Genomic DNA, 15545 nt, shown 5'->3' on the forward strand with positions numbered 1-15545 from the left:
GAATAGTTACACGAGCTTCACTACAAAGACCTTACACTGAACACATTCTGACTCCACAAGATATGTTCAAATATTGTCGAGATAACATTACTGGAATTCAATACCTATTTGTATCTTCATCTGACATTGAGCAAATGGAAACAAAACTTTCTCAGAGATTTGAATGTTGTCTACCAGTGAAAGGAACCAGGAGCTATCACAGATACGTCCCCATAAGTGATAATCAAATGAGATGTTATGTAACTTCTACATGCTCAAGTTTTAATGACCATCAAACTTCAATACTATTTACAACTGTAACGTCTTTTAAGAAGGATGACTATCTTGCATGTATATATGATGACAAGTGGTAGCTTGGCAAAATTGGAGACAAAAGCCAAGACAATAATGATGTATTGGTACATTTCTTTCACCCTTCTGGACCAAGAACTGCGTTTCAACTTTCCAAAAGTGATACTGCCTGGGTGCCTGCTAAGAAAATAGTGCGAAAGGTGACTCCATTGGAACTAATAACTGTGTCTGGTAGAACACATAACATAGATGAAAAACTATGTACTGAAATATCATCTTTATTTAATTCACTGATGAAAATTACAGCTAACAAGTAATTGCAACCAAACTTTTATATCTAACAAGTAAGTGCTCATACAACATTACTGTGTGTACTGTAAGCTAGTGTATTACAACATCTGTATCGGAAAGTTAAGTTTAATAATTATTACATATTGTTCTCACTGCCTATTTTCATCCACAGTAAAAATCTTTGATTAATTATTGTATCTAATGATTACAATATATTTTGAACAATGTCAGTTGTATTTCAAGCCCTTAATTGCTACTTTCACACCGCTCGAGCGTGAAAGAGGGTGGCGTTTTTAACTGAAATTCAATGCTGTATATCTCTAAATGTAGTTGAGTCTCAGTCATACTTTTTTTGTGAGATATTACTATTTGTACAAAGAACATTCTGTCAAATTTTCACTTGTTTTCATTCAGTCCCTTTTTAGTTACAGGCCCTAGAAAATTGATATTTAAGGGCTTTCGGCCATTTTTGAAAAGCTCTAGAAAAAAACGGACAGCATTCTCAGAGCTAAATCTTCTTTGGGAGGTAGTTATATAAGTATTCAACACAGAAATAAAGTATTAGTGGTGAGTCTCTTTTCCTTCATGAATCCTTAAGGTCTTCAAGAGTGCCGATTGATGATTGTCTTCACAGTTTTTGCATAACAAGTTTGACTGACTTTCTTGCACAAAATTACCATTAATTTCATCTTAACTTGAAGTTCATTTCATGCTGAACACATTGGTGTTTTAATTATTCTGATACCTTGAAAAATAGCTTGGCAATTTAACTTTCCGCAAACCTTGTTTTCTTACTAAATTTCAACCAATCGCCATTTTGAAAATAGCTGCCAAAATAAAACTATGACTTGTAAAATTTTTTCAAATGTTTTTTTTTTTTATATTGTCTCCCCATAGAGAACTCATAATACAAATATCAGGCAAATAAAAAAAGTTGAGCAACATTGCCTGGGTGATTTGAAATGGAATGACCCATATATGAATTTAAAAAATATTTATTTACAGACACAGTCCCTCTGTATTTCTTCTTTCTTCAGAAGAAAACATATAGCGGAAGAAATGTAGGAACAGCGCGCTCTATTTACTCTGTACTGCAATGTAAGAGCGAGACGCTTTATAGGGATAGATTTCGGCTACTACTCTTGATCATCCGTTTAGATGACAAAGGAACAAGAAACGAACAAAGAAAAAATAGCAAATTTGCAGCAATTGACGATATTTACCAATATTTTGTCCGGAATTGTCGTAAGTGTTTTGAGGCAGGTCTTTACGTCACAGTGTACGAACAGTTGGTTTCATTTAGGGATAATTGTCCCTTCAGAGTGTATATGAAAAGTAAACAAGGAAAATACGGCATCAAAGTTTGGGTAGCAGCAGATGTGATTAACCATTACACATAAAACTTCGAAGTTTACCAAAGGAAAATAGGTCACCAGCCTGAGAAAGGCCAAGGTCGTCGTGTAGTGAACCAACCGGTGGATCCATTGAATGATACTGGTAGGGGTGTCATGGACGTGTAGAACGACAGCGTGTAGTATAGCGCTCGAAAATCCGACCACCAGCGAGATAGGGTCTACAGGGAAGGCCAGGAATACATCGCACATGTGCAAAATAACTCAGACAAGAGTACTTAAAGAGACGGAATATGTGGTGCCCACGACAAGCGACGGTCAAAGACAAGACCCAAGAAACGGACAGTATCAACGAAGGACAAACGGGTGCCATCGAGATAGAAGTCCGGGTCAATTATGCAAGTACACTGTCGGCAAAAGTGAATACTTTGGGATTTCTAGGTAGAAAAGGGAAATCCAGTCTCATTCGACCAGCGAACAAGACGATTGGGAGTCAGTTGAAGTTGTCGAGTAATGCCGCGAAGGTGGAGGGAGCGACAGAAAATGACAAGGTCGTCAACATAAAGCAGACCAGACACACGAGTCTGGATCTCCGAAAGAACATTGTTAACGGCGACAACAAAAATAAGACGCTAAAAATACTCCCTTGTGGAACACCATTTTTTTGGAGAAAACGCTCTGAAAAACTCTCCCACACGCACTCTAAAATAGCGATCATAAAGAAAGTTAACGATAAATTGAGCCATATGCTTACGACCCCAGTCATAGAATTGTTTTAACATTCCGTAACGCCATGTAGTGTCATACGCCTTCTCTAAGTCAAAAATATGGCTACACGATGTTCACCATTTACAAAGGAGTCTTGAATTTGTCACTCAAGTTAAGCAAGATTATTGGTATACGATTCGAAACGTCGAAAACCACTTTGGTAAAAAGTGAATTCGGTTCCAAATACCAGACAAGGCGCTAGTTCACCATGCGCTCAAACAGTTTACAGACGCAGTTCGTAAGAGCAATTGTTCTGTAGTTGGTGGGACTAGTTGCGACTTTTCCTGGTTTTACGATTGGAACAACGAGGGCCTTACACTAAGCAGGTGGAAAAAAAACCCTCTACCCAGATGCGATAATACAGTTGCAATAAAGCAAGCTGAGTATCGCGGGAGAGATTGCGCAACATTTCGTAGGAGATACGATCAAGCCCTGGAGCAGTATTGGACGATTCACAGACAGAAGAATAGAACACGACAGGAGTGAAACAATCATTGTAATCCTCGGTATTAGCGCTACGGATGTTTAACGGGTTCTGCTCTAACCGGGTCCTAATACGAGCGAACGCGGGAGCATAGTATCCATGCTCAGATATAGATGCAAAATACTGGCCCAAAATGTCAGATATCTCTGATGAGTTAGTCTTTAGTACACCATTGACAGATAAAGCAGGGACATCAATAGAAGAATTATTTCCAATAAGAGAGCAGACCCGACGCCACAGTAGACATAGCTGTGTGACTGTTGATGGATGAACCATAACTCGTCCAGCTTTGGCACTCCGAGAGTTTGAACAGACATCTAACCCGAGTACGTACAAGACGGAAACGCTGGAGATTTTCCTCAGTGGGATGAGGATGAAAAGTAGCAAGAGCATAGCAATGAGCCAGGATGGCCTCACAGATGTCCGCAGACCACCTTGGAACCCTCTGGCGGGAGACATGGCCTCTACATTCGGGAATGGAACCATAAGCAGCATCGAGAACAGTCTGCTCGAAAGCCTCTGCAACAGCATTTGGAGGGAGATCATAACGACAGTGGAAGTCGCTGAGCTCCCGAAATTTACGAAAGTCAGCACGCTTCAGATTGAAGCGGTGGAGAGGTAAAGGAGTACTACAGGAAGACCGTCGAGGAACAGAGGAAAATGATCACTGCCACAAAGATCAGGATGTACTCTACATATCAATGCGGGCAACAGACCAGTACTGCACATGGAGAAGTCGAGACAGGAATAGGTACCATGAGCAGTGGCGAAATGAGTAGGGGTGCCGTCGTTAAGGATGACCAATCGGCTCTCAAGAAATACCGTTACCTGACGACCGCGATCGTCAGTACGGACAGAGTCTCAGAGACGGTGGTATGCATTAAGATCTCCGACCAGACTCGAGCTGATGGAAAAGCTGAAGCAGGTCCAATTTGAAATCTTTAAGTTTTACGTCCCACGGTTATGCCGGTTAGGTTAGAGGAGACGGTGATGATGAGAGAAGAGTGAAATGGTGGAATGAAGAAAGTGGGAGGAAACGGGAGAACCCCGAGAAAACCCACGAGCACGGTGTTTGTTCACCACAAAGTCCACACAGCGCGAGCTGGGATCGAACCACGGGCCCCAAGCACCGGAGGTGAACGCTCTACCAGTCATAAAATAAAACGTATTGACACAGTCATCGCTATTCTTTGGTATGTTCATAGTACACTTTGTCTAATTCACAATATGTTTGCTTTCTTTCAGATGCGAAGTAACTGGTAGAAAATGGCGCCAAAGGAAGAAGTCCTCCGTGCACGCATTGTAAATTTTCACAAAAAAACATCACGAATTGGGGAAATCATATTGTGTAAAACAGTTTGCTGCTGAAGGTGTGCCAAAAAGAACAATTTATGCGATACTTAAATCCGGATCAATAGAAAGAAAAGCGGGAAGTGGTCGAAAGGCAGCAATTATGACAAATAGAAATAAAGACTAAAAAAGACGTTTGACAAGAAAAACATTAGTCAACGACGCAGCAAAAACATTTAAGTGTTCACAATAATCCAGATCTAAAACATTAAAATCAATGGGAATCAAAGCATCAAAAAGGAAAAAGCTACAACTTACACAGACACGCAAATAAAAACTGTGAAATCAAATTGTCGTTGGATGGTCAGAAATTACAAAGGAAAATCGTTTGTTTTGGATAATGAAAGTTACTTTAGCCTTTCTAATTCCCAAATGCCCGGAAATGACATTCATTATTCCCCAGACAAGCAACGCACTCCTTTTAATATATAACATAAAGGCAAGCAGAAATTTGAAAGCAAAGTGATGCTTTATTTAGTTGTATCGGACAAAGGTGTGTCGCAGCCTTATATCAAGCCTAGTGGATTAGCAATCAATCAAGATGTGTACGTGAAGCAATGAAAGATCTTAGTTTCCTTTATACGAAAATATCATTCTGACAATAATTTTATTTTCTGTCCTGGCAAAACCAGCTCTCATTATGCGAGAAAGGCTCAGGAATACCTCATGTCCCAAAACATCCCTTTTGTGCCCAAAACCAAAAATCCAACTAACTTGCCCCAGTGCCGCCCAATCGAAGATTTTTTTTTTTGAACAATTGAGTGAGAAGGTGTACAAACATAATTGGAAGGCAAAAACTGTACTGCAGCTTCAAAGAAGAATACGCAAATGTTTAAAAGAAATTGAACCAACTGGCGTCCGAACAGCCTGTGCGTCTATTCCAACACATTACGGACTGTAACTGATCACGGACCACTTGCAATGTGTCATTAGCATTTTCTTTTCTGCCAATGTACGTATATACTGTAAATAAAAGTTAAAACATAGTTTCCTTTTCTCGTCTGGTTGCTTTTAACATACCTCACATTTTGTGCAGATTTTTAGTTTTAACCCGTTATGCCCACGACGCCAGCAGCGCGACCAGTATCAGGCTTATCACATCTGTACATAGTATACCCAGGAAGAAGGAAGGACTGGGTATGCTTAAAATGGGTTTCTTGCATGGAACAAACTGTTCGACAGTTTTAATGGGGTGACAGCAGCGCCCGGAGGAACAGAAGATTTTCGATCGCAACTTCGAGTATCGCGTGAGAATTTCAAATTTGAAGTTCTGGAATGATACCATCGGAGAAATCCACAGATGAAAATTCTTGAAGAAGCGTAGAGAGCATCCTCCAGTTGTATATTTGGGAAACCGATTGAAAGAATCTTTTCGGCCTCCATCTTAAGACAGGTGAATTGGTACGATTAGGGGAACGCTGCGGCTATGGGATTTTCTCAAAGAGAAGGGTTTCCAGACCTTAAGCGCTAGATACAGGATCTTAATTAAGATTCCCTTGAGCACATGTCTGGTTCCGTTCTCTCGCATTGTGGAGCAAATGTACAAGACGGTGCAACAGTTCATAGCGGCACAGATGACCGCAGTTGTAAATAATTTCGCATACAGTTATCAGTGCCGGACTGGCCACGTTGGCTACTTGACCATCGACAAGCGGACGAAGCCCGAGGGCCCCGCAGGGATTACGAGGCGCAGGACCTGTAGGCCTTGGTCAAATTTCTGCGATCACAAATGCTTTCTTGAATCTCTCTACCGAAAAGGTTGCGAAAGTCTAAGTTCGCATGTGAGAGGGCACTCAAGTCACATACATGTGCGGAATTAGGAACTGTCTGTTTGGGGGCAGACTTTAGGTCGGTCTCGGACTTGTCAAACGGCAAGTCATTCTCGGCATATTCTCTTTCTCAGAAGCGAAATTTGTGTCAAAACAACAGACAGTCTCGCAAATTTTGACAGAACTTCGTATGTGGCAATCTTAAAAATGATAATTTTACTTTTTGTCAAAAAATTGAGGGTGCAATGCCCCCACGCCCTCCCATAGCTCAGCTCATGGTCACATATGAGAGGTCATTTTCTTAATTGAAAATCATTAAAACTAGACTAAAATCTATGGTAAGTCAAAACAATTTATCACGTATACATTTTATGTTTACAGAAAAAGATTTATTCCAGAAGGTAGGCAAAGAAAAAATAATTGATCTACTTCCCTCACCAGGTGAAGAACTGCGTAAAAAAGTGTCAAACTAACTTCACGATAACGTTTGACTGTCTCAGCATTATTGTAACTTTTGCGACCTGTTTTGTACTACATATTTATTCAATGGAGAAAATATGATTTTGTTACTTATCATGTTTTGGAACTGACGTCTTAAGTATATATATATATATATATATATATATATATATATATATATATATATATATATATATATGTGTGTGTGTGTGTGTGTGTGTGTGTGTGTGTGTGTATGGGTCGGGGTCTTTAACAACCCGCGCCAAGAGCCCTGAACTTGGCCGGTCCGACATTCATAGTGATTTAAGAGGGATAAATTGTGGAGAAGCTAACCCACCCCACTTCTGATTAATTTGAGATAATTTGTTGCGACAAAGTGAGATTTGCAGAACAAACCAGAAGGGTTTGATAATAGTTTTCCTGAATTACCTGTAGTTGAAACCGACGCTGACGGAAGGGAAACTGTCAGTAGACTATGTTAGCCGTTTCATTGCTAGACGGCTACTAGCTGATAATGCATGTGGTAGTTGAAGGTGTAGCAATCTGAAGATTACTACGAAGAGATTGAAGCTGAGTAATTTTTCATCATTATTTTGGATCACCCTGCGTCTGATGGACTGACAGAACGAAAATATTTTATTTAAATATGGACAAAAAGAAATAATAATTACTTTATAATTGTGTTAAAAGATCTCATTGAATACCTTAAATACTTGTTTCTGTTAATTTTTTCTAGATTTACTTCTTTTCAGAAAAAGAAAGAAGTTATAGAGTTGTTTGTTGAGACCACTTTCAAGGTTGTGACGTGCGCGTGCGACTGGTTAGCTTACGTAATAGCTGCCGTGGGGTAACACAAGCAGTTGCCGCGTCGAATCCCTTCTGGAAACACTTGGAATAGAAAGGGAAAGAAAACAGCGATGCTTAACGTCGAAGGTTATTCTTTTTTGGAATGCTAATCTGTATAGGAAGAGTGAATTGGTACGACTTTTGAGTAATTTCACGTATAAATTTTGTTCGCTGTCCTTTTGTAGTTTGCTTCCCAATCATTATTAGAAGTAACCTATTAACACAGGACTGAACATTCGTTGCTTTTAAGAGGGAAGTTAGGTTGAATCCAAGTACGAGTGGTGGTAGAATCGAATAGGTGAGTACAGAAGTAGTTGTAATATTTAATAGAACCCAATCTTTTAATTTACCCGGATTATTTAATACAGCTAATTGTCTTGCCTATTATTAGATAAGTAGTGAGTACTATTAGATCCTGATAGTAGTAATTTACTAAATCTGGAAAGTAAATTTATTATTCCAGTTTGCGTTAATTTTAATATTCGTGATTCCGCTATTGCATTTGTTTCAAAGAAATTCGATTCAAGTTTCGAATTCTTTTGGCTGTTGGTTAAACTTTTTCGGGGTTCTGTTATTTGTCATTAAATTAGGAGTTGTTCTTTATTTCGCCATTTGCATATTCGTTATTATTTTAGAAACTTGCTTTTCGGCACAGCTTAGAGATCAGTTTAAAGTCGCGGTTAAATACTATTTATCTTAACAAAAGTCTAAAAAATAGTGAACTCAATTCTTATATTTGGATAAATTAGTAAATTCGCAATATTAGTAAATCAAACTGATTTTTGTTGCTGTTAAAGAAGATTGAAAGCATTTTTGGAATTGTTATATTATCATTTACAAATCTATTTTCATTATAATTGTAATAAAATACTCGACAGAAAATTCTTGCTTTTTCAATTTGACTAATTATGCCTATTATATATTCATATTCAGTAACCTTTGAGTAATAGTGTTGATAATCTCTCATTATTTTTTTAATAAATGTTCAGCGTTCTTTTTAGGATTGTAGAGTTGGTATTGGGGAAATTAAATTTAATTGTTCCAGAATCAGTACCAAATCATATAGTCACCTTGACTAGTCTTGATGCGTCATTGTACTGTATTATCTATTTTTGTTCAAGAAGGATGTCAAACAACCACAGGCTTTGGGTACGTTACAAAGATAATGCCTTATTCCAAAAATGATGATGAGTTGTTTGAGGTTGGAATAGTTTTCAAAGAGTACTCTGACAAGTCTTACGGCCTTATTTATCCTTCTGCGGAACTAGTTAAGACTGTTGGATTTGGAGCCGCTAAAGTAGAAACTGTCCTTCCAGAGATTGCTCATCTTGACGGGGTGAGGAAAAGGAACATATGCTATTAGCCAGAATGTTAGTTTCGAGTGGCTGGAGGAAAGGTGTACAGAGCATCACGTATTTGTAGCCAAGGGTATAATAGAAGAGATCTGTAAGATCTCTATACCTTGGTGGTGTAAGAGAGTGAAGAAAATGCATACAGACAACAGTTCACACCAGTCTTCCACTAGGAAGTTGAAAATATTAAGAAACAAATGGAATTATAATTTAAGGGTATTGCGATATCCAATGGTTTTCCTTTTATTGGTGAATGTACATGTAGCCCATGAACATTATACATAACTTGTAGATACTCTAGGATGTATATTTAACTTAGGAACCAAACTAATCTTGCACCTAGTGTTTGTATCCTTGTTAAAACTTATTATTCCATACTTCAACCTGCTCTGGGCCATGATCGCGAACACTACAACAGCAAATTGGAAGAAATCAGTAACAGATTGTAAGGTGATTTAGTTCTGTAACAGCGAACCACTTTGGGTGTCCACTAAGCATTAACAACTATACAGTATTGTGTATATAGGTGCATATATGATTTTAGTTCCCGTTCCAAAAGCTAAGTTCAATGGCTTATTCCCATGTTAATGAAATGTTTATTTATCCATTGCGTGCATTTATTTACCTTCATGTGTTGCCAGTCATAAATGTAAGATAAAGAATACTATTTATTGTATTAAGTGAAATCATTTTATAACATTTTCATTATGGTCAAATTCAGCTGCAGTCTCTCCCAAACTGAATTGTTCAGTAAGGTATTTGCGTGTAACTTGCATTTGTAAAGTTCATCAAATATTTTAAGATTTCTTTTTCGGGTTAACGACCTTCTTTTTTCAAGCTACAAGTGTTGCGCTAGATATGTTAACCGCTTAATTAAAATCACGAATTATCACGGGATTTTATTTGTTTGCCTATAAATTGTGATAACGAGAATATTCGTGTAGCGCAAAAAAAAAAGACAGTGTAAATTTAAACAGTAAAATTTTACGTTACATGCATTCGGCTAAGTACATAGGTGTCAGAAAATGTTGCCAACTTTCATTTCAAAAATTCGGCTAGTAATTTGCGGTTCAGGCAATTCATTATTCACGTAATGACCTAGTAAAATTGTAGACGTAAATTGTATCAAAAATTAATTTTGCAGCTTCTTTCTATTCGAATAATCATATTTTTCTTGCACAGTATTACAAAGTTCTGCAATTTAATTTGAATGGACTGTTTACTTACCTAACTGAAGAGTTACTATAGACGAGTGGAAACTTGGTATTGAATCTCTCCAAGACGTCGATCTTGCAGAGGCTGTTACTGCGTCTGGATTGGATACACCTGAAACTGTTACAATCATTGGTGTATTAACCTGTCTTATAGGAAAACAACTGAACAGTAGCAACTATAAGGGCTGGATAAATGCTCGCATGCGATCTTACTTGGGGGCATGTGCTGCGGTTTTTGATTCTGCGCTCATGGAAGAGTATAAAATTCCTTACATTTTTGCCATTATATATATATATATATATATATATATATATATATATATATATATATATATATATACTGCCGAGGTAAATCCGGACTATGTTTCAAGGCCACCCTCTAACGGGTATAACGTGCGACCTTGAGGATTCCAGCTTCCTAGTGTAGTGCCTGCTCATAGGAGTCAGTGAGGTACAAGCACGTGGCAAGCTGTGCAAACATGAGCCGGCAGCATGACAAAAGAGCTGCGATACTTGAATCAATTTGCACCGGAAAATCACCCAAGGAGATAATCGAGTTTATCGAATACAAGAAAGCGCAAGTGTATGCAATTGCCAAAAAATTTCGAGAAGCCGACGTACCGGATGAGGCTTCCTCAGACCGTGCAACCCACTGCAAGCGCTCGGACCGAAAAAGAAGAGCAGGCTTAGTTGACACGTTCGAAGAGAACCCTGGTCGCAGCATGGCAAAGTTAGCGAAGGATGTGAACGTTGCGTGGTCAACAATCAGTTTGAAGGTGCACATAGACCTTGGCAACAAATCCTATGTTTTGAGACAACGCCAAATGTTAACAGAACAAAACAAAGCTGACCGTAAATTGAAATGTCAAGCATTGTTGAATGACTTGAAACACAACAGTGCTGGACTTCTGAGATTCTTTTCGGACGATAAGAATTTTATCCAGGATAGAAAACTGAATCGCCAAAATGACAGGAGGCTTTGTCAAGATCTTCCAAATGTACCGACTGTGATGCACACCAAATATCCAGCATCAGTCATGGTTTTAAGAGCCATAAGCGGCGAAAGGGATGTTATGCTACCGCATTTCTTCAAAGAAGGCATCAAATCAACACCGACGTTTACATTGACGTTATGACGATTGTTGTGAAGCCGTGGATGGACAAAGTGGCTGCTGGAAGGGATTATATGTTTCAGCAGGACTTAGTGCCCGCGCACAAAGCAACGAAAACTCAGGCGTGGCTCCACACCAATGTGACCTACTACTTGTCACCCGATCTTTGGCCACCGTCTGGCCCACACTGCAACCCCTTTCATTATTACTTTTCAGGCGCCGTTGGAGAAAAGGTCAACGCACAGCCCAACACGAAGAACGCACTGCAACATGACTCGGTACCCAGCAGACAACGACGATACAACGCTGCTGTTGCAATTGATGGCATCTCACAAGAATGTCCTGCACGAGAGAGTTCATACTAAAGACATTCTGTAGACTCAAAACCACCCTCTGAGAATCGGTGCAAACAAGCACACGACGTAATGAAAGCGTGAGAGCGTGGTCCAAGGCAAGCTTAACTGCAGTCAATTCAGCAGTGAGCACGGAACATAGGCGATGCAAATGGAATTCTGAGATGACCTCGTCGGTGACAAAGGTACAGCCTACAGAATTCCCAATTGTAAGAACCGTCCGTAAAGAACACACTAAAATCGGGGTACTGACCTAACAGTGCGGCAAAGTCTTGCCGGTACACCTGGGAACTAGTCTGCTGTTGGAATGCATAGACAAACGTAAATCATGGCGAGGTAGAGGAAGTAGCCATGGGGGAATAGCATAATAATGAACCAACGAAAGAGAGGGCCACACAAAATCGTCGCCAAGGAAATTCTCACACGCACGGATGTACCATGGACGTGTAGACCTAGCGCGTGGAACATAGCTATCGTATATCCGACCAGCACGGAGACATGGTCAACATAGGTGGTTTGGAATACAACGCACATGCGCAGAATAGTTAAGAAGTAGTCTGCTGCGACGATACGCTAAACGAAGTTTCATTGGCTTCAGCATACAGGCTGGCGACGGGACTTGTTCGGTAGACGTCCGTACAATACGAGAACCCAGGTGATGCACTGTGTCAAGTTGTCGTAACAGAGAAGCACGAGTAGAACCATAGGCAATACAGCCATAGTCTAATTTGGACCGAATTAGACTACGGTACAGACGAAGCAGAACAGTACGATCAGTACCCCATGTGCGGTGGGAAAGGACACGAAAGAGATTCAGAGCTCGAAGACAAGAGTACTTCAGACTCCGAATATGTGGTGCCCACGACAAGCGACGGTCAAAGGTCACACCCAAGATACGGACTATATCAACGAAGGACAAACGGGTGCCATCGAGGTACAAGTCCGGGTCAACAAGGCAAGTACGCTGCCGGCAGAAGTGAACACAGTGGGATTTCTCGGTGGAAAAGCGAAATCCAGTCTCATTTGGCCAGCGAACAAGACGATTGAGAGTCAGTTGAAGCTGTCGAGTAATGCCCCGAAGGTGGCGCGAGCGACAGAAAATGACAAGGTCGTCAACAAAGCAGACCAGACACAGGAGCCTGAATCTCAGAAAGAACGCTGCTGACAGCGATAGCAAACAACATGACACTAAGGACACTGCCTTGTGGAACACCATTTTCTTGTACAATCCGCGGCAAAAAAAACCTGCAACATGAGGATGTAAGTTTATTGTAAAACTACGCCTAACAGCACAGGGAATGAACATAACGTCTAAGTGGAACGAATCACGCCAGGAACGAACCTCGGCCTCCTCCCGTGCACACTTATTTTGGAGCAAAAGACTTCGTCATTTCACAATAAACTTATATGCTCATGTTGCAGGTTTTTTGCCGCGAATTGTACACTCCGCATCAAAAAATTGCGACAGCTATCGCCGTGCATCTAGGCCACCTAATATACACCTTCTTATCCCTTAATCGTGTCTGGTAAAAACATCCCCTTTCTCTCCTCCTTTCCTCTTTCCCATACTAAAATCAGCAAAAAAGATCAGTGCAATTCTTATTTCAAAATATTCCTATATTAGTATACACAAAATGAAACAATCAAAGAGAAACGAAACAAGATTCATAAGTTAATGTAGGGAGGAATTTAAACAAACACACAATGAACAGTTGAAATTGATATATGCCTGCTAAACAGACATACAGAAGGGAGATAGATATAGGAAAGGGGAGAGAATTAGGAAAATAAGAAAACTGAACACATATAAAAATATGGAATTAAAAAAGAACCTAACATACAGTTCCGTTAGGAGAAATCCAATAGGAATATAGAAGTAACGTTTGGATTATATATTTCTTTAGAACTATTTGAATACATAGAAGATAGAATTAACAATCATTAAGTCACTTTCAAAATGAATACACAATTTGGAAGTCAAATTAAATACTCAATTTCCTGTGAAATTGTAGAGCTTTGAAACACATATGGAATAATGTCAGTAATTTAACACACATGCTTTGTTTCACGTGTTTCGATAGCAAATTCGGTGGTGTTCATTGAACGTACTCATACGAAATGCACTATAATAAACACAGTAATATCTCCATTCCGGACTACTAATACAAACTGAACAAAAGTAAAAAAGGAAAAGAGGAAGGAAAGAAAGAAAAGGATAAATGAATGAGTGCTATTTTACTGCTAAAAATCTATTAGAAAGAGTCAATATTAGAAGTCTAAGCTGTATAATAATGAAAAGTTACAAATGTTCAAAACAAAAATTGAATGTTCTTTATAAACGTAACAGACCTTGCATGTTTCACATTGAAAACGTGAATAAAATACATTGAATTATAGGATGGAAACGAATTTTGTGTCAAACTAATATAAATAAAATCTTTTCTTGAATCAGCAGAAAAGGGGCCATTTTCTATTCATCTTCGAACATTTATCTGTTCTGAACATACACTCTCGATTTCACCTACTGTGAATATAACGTTCTAATTCGAACAGATAGAATGAACGCGCCAGAGCTTAAATGGGCGATTGCATCAGTTGGGTGATGTAGGTCGGTTATGGACCGACACTGCGTCGAAGATTCCAACCCGTACTGACCCGGTGATTCGATTGAGACACGGTAACCTGGAGGACAAACAACAGATTTACGAGAGAGAGAAGCAATAAATAGGAGACGAAGATAAAGATGACTAGACACAGAGAGAAAAACGAATTTATAAATGAACACTACTTATCATTATATTATATGACAAAGAACGCATACACTCTTTACTCATATTCTCACCAGTGATGCTTTGTAAGTTCTCCAACGGCAGATGAATATCTGTTTGTAGCCATTATTTTATGAGAAAAAGATTTTACTTCATGGGGAATCGAACCGAGGTTTCCCAGTTGCAAGTTCAGCACGCTACCGCTACTCCACACATTACTACACCCAAAACATGTTTATCAAATGGTGTAGTGTCTCTTTGTGAGACCAATAATATGAAAAGTAGATACTTCAGATCATTGAATAGGTTCCATCCGTCCTGGTAATACCTGTAAATGTTGTTTGCCCATCATCAACCAACATTCGTAAATTGTCTCCGTCGTGCTACAGGTGCGTGCTTCCACCTTCATAACGATTCCTCATTTAGTATGAAAAGTCAATTTTCGATTCTTCACGATCGCTTTATGAAAAAACAAAGGTTGGCCTGAAGGAGGTTTGAACCTATGTTACCTAGCTGCACTACTCATGAGTCCCACACGTTACCCCTACACTATATTGGCAGCTCAAACGGAAAGCCAAATATTACTAAGTTCAGCCGTGTTGTTCGGAACGAACTAGTCTCTTTCTGTAATGCTATTTAGACCACAGTACACGCCGAAATTCATTTATTCGATGACCTGGAGACAAGGTAGTGCCCACTAATAAGCTAAATAACATACAATCCACGAAAAATTACAGAAATAATAACAAGTTATCCAGTAATTTCCAAGTGCACAATCAAAAGTACGCTCATAATAATAATAATAATACATTTTAACCTTCATTGCATAAGATGTTACCTCAACGAACAATAATATTAATATGCTCCTATATTTTCGTCGCCACGCACAGGAACGTCACACAGCGTCCATCTCGTGAACGATCCTCGTGGGATTAGTCTCCTGTCTCATTTCCTTTTTCGTTTCTATAAAAGCCACACACATGGTGTTTATCCACCATAAAGTTATATGGCATGAGGAGGGATCTATCTTACGTATACATAAAAGTCGGGAACAGTACTACAAGTGTTATTGTCGAATAAGCTTGCGCATAGCGTTACACAAAATATTTACTTACGTCTTGCTGCACGTGGACACG

General features: G+C 39.3%; 1 protein-coding gene across 1 annotated transcript; it reads left to right on the top strand.

Moving 5' to 3' along the window:
* The first annotated feature begins 10655 nt into the window (after positions 1-10655).
* LOC145689532 (uncharacterized) lies at positions 10656-11312 on the top strand. The gene has a single exon (XM_081763709.1). The coding sequence runs from the start codon at positions 10656-10658 to the stop codon at positions 11310-11312; it is 657 nt and encodes a 218-aa protein (XP_081619835.1).
* The last annotated feature ends 4233 nt before the right edge of the window (positions 11313-15545 follow it).

The sequence above is a fragment of the Thermobia domestica genome, chromosome 7 (assembly GCF_964235325.1).
Source record: "Thermobia domestica chromosome 7, izTheDome1.hap1.1, whole genome shotgun sequence".
Taxonomy (NCBI): Eukaryota; Metazoa; Arthropoda; class Insecta; order Zygentoma; family Lepismatidae; genus Thermobia; species Thermobia domestica.

Bases quoted from the DNA above. Each gene is read 5' to 3' on its own strand.
- LOC145689532 (XM_081763709.1), top strand. From the start codon at position 10,656: ATGAGCCGGCAGCATGACAAAAGAGCTGCGATACTTGAATCAATTTGC.